At 46.1% G+C, this 14,423-nt stretch overlaps 1 protein-coding gene across 1 annotated transcript in view; it reads right to left on the reverse strand.

Moving 5' to 3' along the window:
• Positions 1-268: 268 nt before the first annotated feature.
• Positions 269-14,423, reverse strand: part of SPTBN5 (spectrin beta, non-erythrocytic 5) — a gene marked incomplete at its 3' end in the record, with an annotated part of 110,582 nt that continues 96,427 nt past the window's right edge. The window contains 10 exon segments of the mRNA XM_074284787.1: positions 269-373; positions 1,991-2,167; positions 2,756-2,945; positions 4,267-4,484; positions 5,269-5,424; positions 8,862-9,056; positions 9,873-10,077; positions 11,146-11,342; positions 11,852-12,064; positions 13,332-13,518. Of these exon segments, the coding sequence (XP_074140888.1) occupies positions 269-373; positions 1,991-2,167; positions 2,756-2,945; positions 4,267-4,484; positions 5,269-5,424; positions 8,862-9,056; positions 9,873-10,077; positions 11,146-11,342; positions 11,852-12,064; positions 13,332-13,518 (1,843 nt within the window).

Genomic DNA, 14,423 nt, shown 5'->3' on the forward strand with positions numbered 1-14,423 from the left:
GCTCACCCTTTACTTTGCCCCCAGTTTCAGGAGGTTTTCTCCTCCTTGCTCCCCATCCCTTTACAATAGCCTTCAGATGAGATATGGGGGGCAGCACCATGGGGATGGAAACAGGAAGGGGGGACACTCAAGAGCGGAAGGTTAAGAAACAAGAGATAAGGGCTTGGAGGGATGCTACCAAGAAGGTAGGCTCCCCTTTACCCTGTATCTAGACTGTCTATTCTGCCTTGGGCCCCCACTTCTGGCCCCCCACACGCCCTGCCCCTGCCTCAGTCTTCCTCTGCAGCTGATCAAACTTCTCTTCCTGAGCTGCCAGTGTCTTTTCAAGGTCCTGGTGCTTCCTGAGTAGTTCTTCTACATCAGACACTGAATTCTGGAAAGAAACAAGGCTGAAATGAGATCCAGACACCAGCCTTGTGCCAAGGTGCATTTCCACAACCTTGTTTAGATGGCTAGCCCTGGAGGGCAGGGACTCCGGGACTTTGCTTCTTTCTGTGTCCCCCTGCCCTTAAGCACAGGGCCTGGCACACAGGAGGCCCTTAATACATGTTGATTGACTGTTTTCGGTTATTCTTCTTCAGGCACCCTGTGTCCCAGCCAAACTGGACCTGCCAGCTTCTGCCTTCACCAGTCTGCCCAAGCTGAGCCCTGTGCTTGGAATTCCAGGCCCCCCTTCTCATCTTTCAAGGTCCAACCCAAGATCCCCTTTTACACGAAGCCATCTTTGATCCGACTCATGTTTCCCCAACACTCTGTGATTGTTCCCATCACTTTCTGCAGATTGCCCCCACACACATATCATGGGCTCTGTTCCCCATATGGAAAGTTCCGCGTTATTTTTCGTTTTTGTGTTCCCAGCATCGTCACTGCTACTAGCGAACAGCATTTTATCTCCCACCTCAAAACAATAATTGCGTTTTATTTTTCAAAATACGTGCAAAGATAGTTTTCAACATTCACCCTTGCAAAACCTTGTGTTCCAAATTTTTTCCCTCTCTCTCCCCTTCCCTCTCCTAAGACCATTGTAAACTTTGGAATGCACTCTTCTTCACCACTGCCTTCAGAATCCCTGGTTTCCGCCCAAATTTAACTTCAGTGTTCCCTCCTACATGGGATCTTCTAATTCCCTCAGAGCCTTTACTTCTTCCACCACCCCAAATTTTCTGCATTAATACTTACATTAATATAGGTCCTTACATTTATATAGATCCTCAAAACCTCCCACCCCACCCCTAAGAAAATAAACTCCTTGAGGACAGAGATTGTTTCATTTTGTCCTTGTAGCTCAATGCCTAGCATATAACAAGTGACTTTTTTTTTTTTAAATAAGAAAAGATAAGGGACATGTTTAATTGAACAAAAAACAAAAGGTGAGAACTGGACAAATGATACAATCTAAAACCCATTTTACAGAGAAATAGTATTTTAAGAGAATTTTGATCTTTGGCTTTTAAAAATTCTAATTTAGAGCATTTTTTCACATGACTAGAAATGGTTTTTAATTTCTTTGCCTGAATATTGTCTGTTCATATCCTTTGAATATTTATAAATTGGGGAGTGGCTTATATCCTTTTAAATTTAAGTTAATTTTCTCTGTATTTTAAAAACAAGGCCTTTTATCAGAAACACTGGCTGTAAATTTTTTTCCCCAGCTTTCTGTTTCCCCTCTAATCTTAGCTGCACTGGTTTTGTTTGTGCAAATACTTGTAATAATTTAATGTGATCAAAATTATCCATTTTGAATTTCATAATGTTCTTTAGTTCTTTGGCCATAGTTGCCTCCTTTCTCCACAGATCTGGTCCTTTTTATTTTAATAGGAGCAAAAGGTTTTCCTTGTATGTAAAAGATACATTTGTTGAAGTAATTTGTTGAATCAGACTCCTGGATAGTAGCCTGTCTTTACTTGTCTCAATTAGTCCTGTTTAGGTGGAGGCCCCAACACTGGCAGTGAGCTAGAGAACCAGGAGAGGCTTGGGGGCGTTGACTCACCCCAAGGTTGGGGTCCAGGAGGAGGCCCTCTCTTGAGCTCAGCCAAGTGTCAGCCTTTTCTAGCTCCTGTCTGAGCTTCTGCAGCTCCCAGTTCTCTTTGTACAGCTCCTGGCGACGTGCCCACTTTTCCAGTAATTCCTGCATCTGGTCTCCCAGTTCTTGGAGCCACTCCTTCACCTGGAGGATGATTGCAAACTTTAAAGTGCTATATAAAAGTTAGCTAAGTGCTTTATGTGTTTTTAAACAATAATTGCTTTTTATTTTTCAAAATACGTGCAAAGATAGTTTTCAACATTCACCCTTGCAAAACCTTGTGTTCCAAATTTTTTCCCTCTCTCTCCCCTTCCCTCTCCCTAAGACCATAAGTAATCTAAATTAATGTGAAATTCTTCTAAACACATTTCCACATTTATCATGCTGCATGAGAAAAATAGGATCAAGAGGGAAAAAAAACGTAAGAAAGAAAAAAGTGCTTTACACATTATCTTGTCTGATCCTTACAGTAACCTACGAGCAGGTGGAGTTGTTTGACTCCATTCTTCAGAAGGGGATCCTGAAGCACAAAGTGGTCAAGGTCACTTGTAAGTGTATGGGGCAGGATTTGACTTCAGGTTTTCCTGATACTCCATCTACCATGCCATGGAGACAGAAGACAGATCCAGCCTGGCCACACCTAGCTGGTTCTCCCGCATCCTCACCCCAGCTTTCCCTCTCCTAGCTGGGGCTCGCTCCTGATGCAAGCCTGCCCTGGGCTTCTGCACCCACCTCTTGGGACATAACATGGTCGCTGCCCGCCAGCTGCTCCCCCTCTCGCTGGGCATCCTGCACCAGGAGCCAGTGCTCCTCGATATCCTGCCTGAGCCCCTCATGCTGCAGCAGCTGCCGCTCTGCACCGCTCACATCCCCACAAGGTTCTTCCAGCATCAGCAACCTCTGCATCTCCTGGGTCAGGCCCCTAGGGAACAGAGAGAAGTGGCTCAGACTTAGGTCAGAGCCTGGAGGGCCCAGAAGGGAGTCCTCATCACCAAGGGCCTGCTTTCTTGTCCTCAGAGGAGACGGGCATCTGCTGGAAAGACCGCTGGCTCGGAGGACCTGGGTTCCAGTCCCAGATTTGATGCTTATTAACTGCAGAGTTTCTTCATCTGTATAAAAAAAGTCTAGATTGGGTCAGTGGCCTCTTAGGTCCTTAGAGCTTCAATAATTGTGAGAGAGAAAAACAAAATGAGGTGGGAGCAAGGAGCACCGATGGCCATCCCTCGTGGGCCACATCTGGGCCACATCTGGAGGAAGTGAGGAAAGCATGGGCTAGCAGAGATATCCAGGCCGGCCTAAATGGGGTCTTAATAGTCAGGCTCCTGAGGCCTGGTTGTTAACTGTCCATTGTGAGCATTTACATCTAGGGAATCTGTAAACACCTGAATCAGGGTTTGATTGTTTTATTGATTATCCAGACTTAAGAAAGTAGTGGGGAAAATGTTAAACAAAGCGGACTAAAATTAAAAGTACTTTCCATGCACATTTCTTTCCTGAGTTAGCTGTTAAGCATTTACCAGCACTCCCTTTATCTAGAACCTAAAGAAACAGGAGGCCAGTGGACAGATGAGGTGTCCCTTCACAGCCCCCCCCCCCATTTTCTTATCTCCGGCATCAAGGAAATGTATTCTTTGCATTCCTCGGTCACTTTCTCCCATTTCCTTCGCTATTTGCCTGTCCTCAAATCCCCAGCATGGTGTTCAGCATCCGTTAATGAATGTTTTAGACACTGTGCTCTTTAACGGTCCATCACAGACAGTCTCGTCCACCCCCAGGGTCACGAGCTCAGAACTGGGCGGGACCTCACAGGTCATGCACAGTGAGGGCAGCGAAGCCCTGAGATGGCAGAGGACTTGTCCCGCTACAGCATCCCCGATAAGGACTTCTCAGCCTTCCTTTGGAGACCCCCACTAAGAGCCGCCTCCGGGGGCAGCCCAGCCTGCCCAGAGACATCGTTAGGGATCACTGGAGGAGACTGTTGGGGCATCTGGCCCAAAATGGGCCCTGGGGCCCAATCCCTCCCCATCCAGATTTTGAAAAGTCCTTATCCAGCTGCTTCAGCCGCCCGCAGAGAGCAGGGACCCATGCTGATTGCTCCCCTCTGGATGCTCTCCAACTTCTCTGAGAGGCCTTTGCAGAGTGCTTTCCCAGACTAGGGCACAGTGACTGGTCTGGGGGGGGGGCAGGAATGGGACCAGTCCAGCCTTCAGGAAGGGCATAGGCGGCTAGGGGGGCCCACTCACAGCAGCTCTCTGCAGCGGTCCAGGAAGACGTGGCCATGGGCAGCTTGCTGCAGCCACTGGGCGCGACTTTGGGCCTTTGTGGCCAGTGCACTCCAGGACGCCTGCACCTCTGCCAGCCTCTGGGCCAGGCTCTCCTGCACGGCTGGGTACAGCCGGCCCAGCCAGCCTGCTTCGGCCCGCACCCGGCCCACTTCCTTCTCCATGGCCACCAGCTCCCGCTGCAACCAAAGAACATTGGCAGCCTGTGCTCCCCTTGGAGTGTGCCCCTGGCCCCGGAGCCTCCCCTCCCTCTCTTGTCTCTCCTTTTCCTTTTCACTCTCTTTCCTCCTCCCATTTCCCAAATACTCATCCTAGACTCCCCTCTCCCTCTCCCCTCTCTCCCCTCTGTTTACACTTTCTCTTTTATCCCCCTCTTGTCTGTCTCTGTGTCTCTCTCTCTCTCTGTTTCTGTCTTCCTGTGTCTCTGTTTCTTTCTCCCTGTCTGTCTCTGCCTCTCTCTGTCTCTCTCCCTCCCCCATTTATCCATATCCTCATTCCTAGACTCTCCCCTTTTTCCCCTCTCCCTCCTTCCTTCCTTCCTTTCTGTCTCTCTCTGTTACTGTGTCTTTTCTTTCTGTCTCTCTCTCCCTCTCTCCCCTTACATAATTTATCCATATCTTCATTCCTAGACTTTCCCCTTTTCCCCTCTCCCTCCTTCCCACCTTTCTCTGTTGCTGTGTCTGTCTGTCTTTCTCCTTCTGTCTGTTTTTCTCTCTCTGTCTCTCTGTGTCTCTCCCTCCCTCTTTCCCTCCCCCACTTACCCCTATCCTCACTCCTAGACTCTCCCCTTTCTCCCCTCTCCCTCCTTCCCTCCTCCTCTCTCCCCTCTCGCTCTTTCTCTCTTTCTCTTCTCTCGGTCTCTGTCTCTCTCTCCCTCAGACCTAGTCACGGATTCTGTGCTACTCAGGCCTGTGGGAAGGAGACTGCTGTGCCGCCTCCCAGACTGGAGGCTCCCTCACCTACCTCCAGGTTCCTCTGCTGCCGCTGAAGCACCTGCACAGACGGCAGGTTGGGGCTGCAGTCCCCTTGACTCAGCAGAGTGGCCTTTTCCTGAATCCAGCTCCATAGCTCAGCTGCTGCCTGATTGAAGCCATGAACCTCTCTGGCGGCAGCCAGGTTCTGGGAAGACAAGAAAGGAACTGCACATAGCTCCCAAGCTCTAAAATCAGAGGTGATTGTTCAGTCTACTCTTTGTGACTCCTTTGGAGTTTTTTTGGGCAAAGATACTGGAGGGGTTTGCAATTTCCTTCTCCAGCTCATTTTACGGAGGAGGAAACCAGGGCAAACAGGGTCAGTGAGTTGCCCAGGATCACACAGCTAGTAAGTATCTGAGGCTACCTTTGCATTTAGGTCTCCTGATTCCAGGCCTGGTGTCTATTCCACTCTACCAGCTAGCTGCCCAAGTGCCCACTTGAGCCTCACTAGTGAGATAGTTCCATTGATATCAATATTTTACAGGTGAGAGAAACTGAGGCTCAAAGTGGTTAATTGGCTTGACCAAGGTCATGTAACTAGTATCTGATGTGGACTTGAATCTGCATATTTCTGGCAATAAATGCAATGAACTGCTCCACTTCCTCTCCTGTATATATCACCAATGCTTTTCCCACCACACACACTAAATAAAAGAATGTTAGCTGGATGGAATTACAGAATTTAGAGCTGGAGGACACTATAGAGGCCGTCTGGCCCAACTTTCTTATTAATAGATGGGAAAACTGAGCCCAGGGAGATGGAGGGGCTTTTCCAAGATCCTGTGCTAGGTAGCTAAGTATCAGGCTGACTCAGAATCTCATGCTTTTTTCCCTAAAACCACAGCACAAGAGATCAGGGTTGCATCATCAGTACCCCCATTTATTTCAGTTAGAATAATGTGAAAGCCCCAAAGGGAAGTGGTAAAAGGGTTTTTGCTTAGCCTGACAATAGAGACTGATTTCCCTAAGACATGTGAGAAAACCAGCCTCATTTCTTGGAATGTCTCAATAGTTTAGCTTGTAGTGTATTTTTTCTTCTTTCCACTAAAGGAAAAAAAGGAAAAAATAAATAATAAAAAATAAGAAGCTGTCCTTAGCCCTAGATCTTTAAATGGTAACCTGCTCTGCCTGTGTCGGGAATATCTAGAGTCCTAAGCAAGAGTTCAGGCAACTGAGGAATTTAATTGGGGGCAGGGTGGGTTGGGCTGAGGAAGGGGTTGTAAGTAGTGACCACTACTCTGTGCTTGTGGCACATGAACACCGAGGTCATGGAAGTGGGAAAGCTGAGCCCCAGATGTTCAGAGGGAGAGGGGCTAGGATGGAGAGGCCGGTAACTTACTGGGAGGAAGGAGGTGACTGAAGTCTGAAGGTAAAATCTGGGAATGAAGGAATGGGCTTCAGTGGGCATCGGTGAATGATGTTGGTACAAGGCAGGTCTAAAAGTGGGGATATAAACTCTGTCCCCTTGCCTTGAGCATTAGGGGTTGGGAGAGAAGGAGCGGCCAACTATAGAGAGGGAACCAAGATGTGATGTCTTCAGGAGAAAGTTAAGTTACAGTGAGCACTGGTCCTGGAGTCAGAGGTCATGGATTCAAATCCATCTTCAGATGCTTCCTACCAGAGTGACTTTGGCCAAGTCATTTAACTACCCTGGGACGGACTCCTCGTTTTTAAAAAATGAAGGGGTGGAATTAATCTCTGCGGTCCCTTCCACCTTTGGGTCTATGATTTAGGGGGTCCAGCAGATAAAGCACTGGGCTTGGATAAGGAAGACTTGAATTCAAATCCCCAGCCTCAGACATTTACAAGCTGGGTATTCTTGGGCAAATCACTTAAATGCTGTCTGCCTTAATTTACTCATTTGTAAAAATGGCAATTAATAATAATAAAATGATGATAAATAGTAATTAATAATGATTCCTCCCAAGTGGTTGTGAGGATAAAATACTTAAAAATAAATAAAATAATATTTGTAAAGGAAGAGAGGAAATAAATATTGACTTCCTACTATTTGCCTGGGTCTGTGTTAAGCACTTTGTAAATATTGTAAAACACCTCATAAATTTTCAAGTGCTAAAAAAAAAAATCCCAATAAAACGGTAGCTATTTTATTATTTATTATTATTAACTTATGAATATGGAAAGATTTAAGATGAAAAGAGTTTTAGTAGTGGAAGAGAGCTACAGGAGGAATGGTGGGAAAGGGAGCAGAAAAAGATAAGAGACTGGGGAAGGCTAGGGACTCGGTTTTCTTTGGGGGAGGGGGGCACAGTATTATCACTTTTGCTGCGGAAGTCTGAATGGGCCCCCAAGCTAGGTGACATTATATGTGTGCAGTCTGAGTTAGTGGAAAATAGTCTCTTGGGAAGCCGTAAGGGTCAATGGACCCCGGGGGGGGGGGGGGGTAGCCCAGGGGCCAGGAATGTTGGTGTTTCCGGCAAAAATCCAGCCACTTCTTATGCTACTTCCCAACTCTCTCTGTGTCTCTGTGTCTCTGTCTCTGTCTCTCTCTCTCCTTCTGTCTCTCTCCTTCTGCTGCCCCCTCTTTCTAAGCTACAAAAATGTAATACCTTCCAAATATCCAACAAGACACGAAGTGCTTTTTTAGAATTACATATCAGAAGCTTGCTTTCTTTCTTGAACTAATAAATGACAAATCCCTATACGGTACAAATACAGATCTCAGAATATCTTAACTGAAACTGGAGCATTATCTGAGTCTGGGCCATTGCCCGCAACATCAATATGTTATATTACCTTTTTACTTATTTTATTAACCATTTTCCAATTACATTTTAATTTGGTTAGGGGCAATTACCCAGTTCTGCAGGGCATGCAGTTGCTACCTGTTTGGACACTTCTGCAAAGCAATGAATACAGTCCTGATTTGTAGCTTTTGCTTATTTAGGAGGCATAAATATTCATGCTGAAAATCAAATAGTCAGCTCTGGTTTGAGTTGGGTCCAGCCTCGCACTGCTCAGTCTCTTTCACACTGCCATGGATAATTACAGCGCCCATCTCACAGACTTCATGGGCTTGGTGGGTACTTTAAAAAAGAGCAGGATGAAGCCGGCCAAAGGGCTTGAGTTTCCTCTTTCCTGGATGAAGGCCTGTTTGATCACCAGCTCCAAACTTGGTAGAATCTCTCAGACTTAAGCTCCACAATCCCCTTAGGGACTGACAGCCAGTCAGCCCCTTACCCTCAAGGTTGGAATGCATTTGCATGTCATTAATGATCAACTGTATGCCAGGAGCCAGCACATGGGAGCACTGAGCCACAGGAATGAGGAGAATAATAGCTAACACTTGCTCAACAGTTTAAAGTTTGCTTTCTGAGATAGATGCTGTTTTTATCCCCATTTTACAGATAAGGAAACGGAGGCACAAAAAGTTGTTGTTTTTTATTAAGTGACCTGCCCAAGGTCACTCAGCTAGTGTCTGAGACCACATTAGAACTCAGATCTTCCTGACCCCAGGCCCAGTGCTCTAGCTACTTACTGCCCCCCCCCTCGCCCCCCCCCCCCCCCCCTCCCTTCCCCTCCCCAGCCCTTTGCCCCTCTAGCGGTCACTTTGGCTTGTACCTCTATGCAGGTCCTCATGGCTTTGCTCAGCTGCGCCCAGGAGTCCTCGATGCGGCTCCTTTGAGCCTGGATCTTGGGGGAGCACCTGGGGGCTGCCTGTTCCAGGTTGCCAGCCAGCTCCAGAAACCCCTGAACTTTGGCTGGCCCCAGGCTCTGCACTTCCTTTTGGAAAGTATGGAACTTCTCTTCCAGCACCTGCCAGCATGGAGCCCAGAATTCCATTTCCTTCTCTGTACCTTTGCCCTGCCTAGAACGTACTCCGTCCTCCCCTCTGCCTCTTGGACTCAGTCTAAGCACCACCTTGGACATTGCACTCTTAGTCTCTACAGCTGAGCTCTTGGAGAGCAGGGACTGTCTTTTGCATACAGTAGACACTTATTAAATGTCAATTGACTAGCTTGACATCTAGTTTATTTTGTAGGTGATGAAACTGGGACACAGAGAGGTAATAATTATCAGAACTAGGATCTGAACTCCAATTCTCTAGTACCTTCATCCTTGTATCTGTTTTGCATATACATATATAACATATATCAAATTGTTTTCTGTCTTGGGGAGGGGGACAGGAAAGGAGGGAGAAAATTTGGAACTCAAAATTTTATTAAAAACAAATATTAAAAATTGTCTTTATGTAACTGGAAAAATAAAATCCCATCAAAAAATTTAAAAATAGATGTTTTGCATATAATCTATCCAAGATCACATTATCCTCCCTAGCTGGACTGCCAGACCCTCAAGGGTATATTTACTTTTGTCTAGCACAGAATGATCCTTTGATTGAGGGAAGGACACCCTCTCTTCCCACAGATGGTATTCCCACTACACCTGCAGCCCAGGGGCTAGGAGAATCTTGGCTGAACCTGCCCATCGGTCACTAATTAATCAGCCCTGGCCCTAGAACACTCAACATGGGGAGACCAGGGATCCCTCCCCATATCCTGGGACTCTTTCCCTACCTCCTGACTTCAGTCACCCTCCCTTTTTCATCTTTTCAGGACAGTGCTTTGTCACCTTAACATCCTCCAAGTCCTGCCCATAATCTTGGGACTCAGCTATGGCCCGCTTGCTTGACAACCAGGTATCCAGGAGCTGGGCCTCCTGCTCCAGTTGATAAAGGTTCTGCTGCTCTTGGAGGCATTTCCCCCGGCTCTTGGCCTTCTGCAGTAACCCCTTGTGGGTCTCCCTCAGAGTTTGTAGATAGGTCAGTGCTTTAAGGCTAGGAAAAAGAAGAGTCAGCTTAGGTCATCTTGAAGATGACATTCTTTTTTTTTTTTGGTTTTATTTTGTGGATGCCATTGGAGTTGTGACTTGTTCAGAATCACACAGCTAGTAAGTGCCATATTTGAACTCAGGTCCTCCTCTCTCTCTCTCTCTCTCTCTCTCTCTCTCTCCCAAATAATAGCTTTTTAATTTCAAAATATATACATAGTTTTCAACATTCACTTTTGCAAAATCTTGTGTTCCAAATTTTTCTCCCTCCCTTTCCCACAGCCCTTCGCCTAGAGAGCAAGTAATCCAATATAAGTTAAACATGTGCAATTCCTCTAGATGTATTTCTACATTTTTAATGCTGCAAAAGAAAAAAAATCAGCTCAAAAAAGAAAAAAAAAGAGAGAGAAAGCAAGCAAAAAATAACAAAAAAGGCAAAAATTCCAGGTTGTGATTCACATTCAGTCCTCATAGTCCACTCTCTGATGCATATATCTCTCTCCATCACAAGACGTTGGAACTGGCCTGAATCATCTTATTGTTGAAAAGAGCCGCATCCATCAAAATTAATTGTTGCATAATATTGTTGTTGCCATATACAACGGTCTTTTGGTTCTACCCATCTCACTTAGCATTGGTTCATATAAGTCTTTCTAGGCCTCTGAAATCATCCTGCTGGTCGTTTTTTACAGAACAATAATATTCCATAAGTTTCATATACCACAATTTATTCATTTATTCTCCAATTGATGGATATCCACTCAGTTTCCAGTTTCTGGCCACTACAAAAAGGGCTGCTACAAACATTTTTGCACAGTGGGTCCTTTCCCCTTTTTTATGAATTTTTGGGGATATAGACCCTGGCATCCTCATCCAACACTCTCTTTGGATGCTTGCTGCCCATCTGACTTTGAGCTATTGAGCTATTGAGTCTCTGGTTCATTGCACTAAATGACCTCTGTATCCCTACCAGTTCTGAAGGCCTGAGCATACAGTCCGATGATGAGGTCTGCAGGTTGGGTCCAATTCCTTAGCCATCTTTCCTTTCCATTCTCCTGTCTGATCTCTTGCTCACCTCTCTGGGTTGGGTCTGCCTTCTAAGTGGGTGCCTGTCTCCTGCAGCTTCTCAAGCCGGGCACAGAACCCTTCCAAGTCCTTCCTCGTGGCCTCTAGCTTCCGCAACATGACCCCGGTAGCCTCCTCATTCTGCCCCAGCTCCTCATTGTCCAGGAGAAGGCCTCGGTCCGACAGCCAGGATTCTGCTTCTAGGAGCTAGAGAATAATGGAACAAGAATGCATCATTTCCTCATCCCTCCCCCCCAAGTTTGTTCTTAGGAATTTTAGCCCGGAGAGAAATTCAAAGGGAGAAAAGGAATGTTTGTAACCTTATCTCTGAGGAGTGGAGCTAGGTGGTACAGGGGATAGATAGAGCTGGGCTTGGAATTCATCTTCCTGAGTTCAAATCCAGTCTCAGACACATCCTAGCTGTGTGACTCTAGATAAGTCACTTAATCCTGTCTGCCTCAGTTTCCTCATCTGTAAAATGAGCTGGAGAAGGAAATGGCAAACCACACCAGTATCTTTGCTAAGAAAACCCCAAATGGGGACACAGAGTTGGATGCTGCTGAGCAATAAGAACAAAATCTCTGGGGAGCATGCTAAGGAGTTATAAAGGAGTGGTAAATGAAGGGTTTAGGTGCTCCCCAAGGGCACTAAATTTATGATCTTATAATCTAATGTGGTTTATTTCAGAATACTGGGACCTCCCGGTTCCTTCTCACCTCTGTCAGAAATTTCTGGGTCTCATGAACTTGCTGAAGCCTCCGTCGCCTCCGCTCTGCCTCCGCCCGAAGTCTGTCCGTGGCTGTTCTCAGCTGCTGAAGCCGGGCAGCCACCTCACGGGCAGCAAAGTGCCCGCCCTGAACCAACTTGTTGCCTGTGTCCAGGACTACCTGGGTCAGAGCCTCATGGCTGTTGATCTCATCTTCCAAGTTCTACAAGTTCAAAAAAAGACATCCACCAACTCTCATAGCTCCCCCAGAGAGAGCCCAAAGACTTTGTCCTCCCAAACAGAGATGCAAAGAACTTCTTATCCCATTCCATTAGAGCCAGCAGGACACGGTTAATAGAAAGCCGACCTTGAAATAAGGAAGACTTGAGTTCAAGTGCTACTTCTGAAAGCAGGACTGTGTGATACTGGGTAAGCCATTTAACCTTTTATTGCTCTAGGTAATAAAGACTAGGAGTTAGGGAAATGGTACCAAACTATATTGGCAGAGGGAGTTTCTTTACCTGGGACTTCCCTATTGCAATAAAATTACAGTTCCAGTCTTTACCTTATATTGCTTCTCCTTAGTGCTAGCATGAGAGGTAAGATGGTATGTTTGGATTTATAGAGATTTAGTTTTGAATTCTGGGGTCTTCAATGTCACCAATGGCAGTGGGGTGGGAGTGGTATGGGATGAGTGCAAGGAAAGCAGAAAGCAGTCAAGCAGGTTGGGTCAAATCAAATTCAATAAACATTTCTTTTTTTTTTTTTTAATTAACCTAAATTTCTTTTGATCATTTCAAATTAATTGAAGACTTATACATACTTAATTTACTTTTGATGGATTGATACGATTAAAATGTCCGGGGCATCTGTGATTAATTGGGGTTAGGGATGGACTCCTTCCTAACAAAATAATTATCCAAAGGTAAAATGGACATACTATAAGAGGTGGTGAACTTTCCTTTACTGGAAATCTTTTTTTAAAAAGGTTTTTATTTTCAAAACATATGCACAGACACTTTTTCAATATTGACCCTTGCATAGCCTTGTGTTTCAGATTCTTCCCTCCTTCCCCTCACTGCCTCCCTTAGATGACAAACAGTCCAATATATGTTGTATGTGTTACAATATGTGTTAAATCCAATAGCTGTAAACATATTTATACAAATCTCTTTCAACAAACGTTTCTTAAGCCCCTATTTCCTATGTGCCAGATACTGGGGAAGAAAAGAAAAATGAAATTATTCCCTGCCCTGGAGGAGCTTACATTCTTCTGATGATCTTGGGCAACTCAGCCTTTTTGGGTCTCAGTTTTTCCATCTATAAACTGAAGGACCTGAACTGATCTCTTACCCCTTTTAGCTCTACATCTAGGGTGCCATAAATTCCCCCTAGAGCTTGAACTTAGGTCTGGAGATCAGGTATCTCCCCTCAGACCTCCCCAACACATACACATATTCTTTTCATTCCCCAGAGAGGCTTTGGCCTACCTGGTGCTTCTCTTGGAGCTGCTGAATGGCCTTCAAGGTCTGTCCGTAGTCTTGGGCTGTAGCCAAGGGCAGCTTCTCCTGTATCCAAGCCAACTCATCCTCTACATCCTGGAAGAACTGGTACAGAAGGCTCTTGGCCTCCAAGGCCGCCTGGCGTTCCTGGAGGGGCTCTCTTAGGTCTGTGTACCTGGCCAGGGACAGCCACACGATGGCCGTGGGGGTGAGGAAGGGAGAGAGAGCACAAGAGATGGAAAATTAGGATTAGAAGAAACCTGTCCCCAAACAAAAACGTATTTTTCTCTACCAATCTCCCCTTTGTGAATTTCCCTATTTCACTGCCCTCCACCCCCAGGATTCCCCCCGGCCTGAAACCTTGGTGTTTCAATCAAAACCCTATATAGGCCATCTATTGATGAGTTTTATTATTTCACTTTAACAGCACCTGGCATCTTTCCCTTTCTCCACTATTGAAGACCTGAGCTCTTTAAGAAAGTTGAGGGCTCCCCCTGCACCCAGGCCATCTCTAGCCCCTGATCGATGTCTGGTCCCTGGACCCAGAAGGCTCAGGAGGGGAAGGAGAGGCAGGTGACCTTGCCAGCCTCCTTCCCTCACTGAATCCGACTCACCGGCAGTCAGGGCATCCCCTCCCTGAAGTCATGGTCCTCTTAGAGATGGAAGGACAAACAACAAAAACAACAGCTACCCCCCAGACAACTGCTACTCTGGGGCACTCCCAGACAGACTGCGTGCGCCACAGCCTGCTGCTGTTCTGCCACAAGTTTTTCTCCATTCTAATCCATCATCTGCTTAAAGGCTGAAAGGATCCTCCTAAAGCAGAGGAGTACACTCACCCAGACCTCTCCCTTTGCTCTATTCAGAAAACTCTTTTGGCTTTCTCTATATATAAACTTAAAGTCCTCTCTTTGGTATTTAAAGCTCTTCATTACCTAGAGCCCCATCACTCATAATTCTCCCCATGTGTTATTCATTTCAGCGACACAGACCTTTTAGCTGTTCCTCCCATAAAACATTGCGTTTCCTGACAGTACCTGTATGTTGGCTGGCCCCCAACTCTGGAAAAGCCCTTTCTCC

Source organism: Sminthopsis crassicaudata, chromosome 2 (genome assembly GCF_048593235.1).
Source record: "Sminthopsis crassicaudata isolate SCR6 chromosome 2, ASM4859323v1, whole genome shotgun sequence".
NCBI lineage: Eukaryota > Metazoa > Chordata > Mammalia > Dasyuromorphia > Dasyuridae > Sminthopsis > Sminthopsis crassicaudata.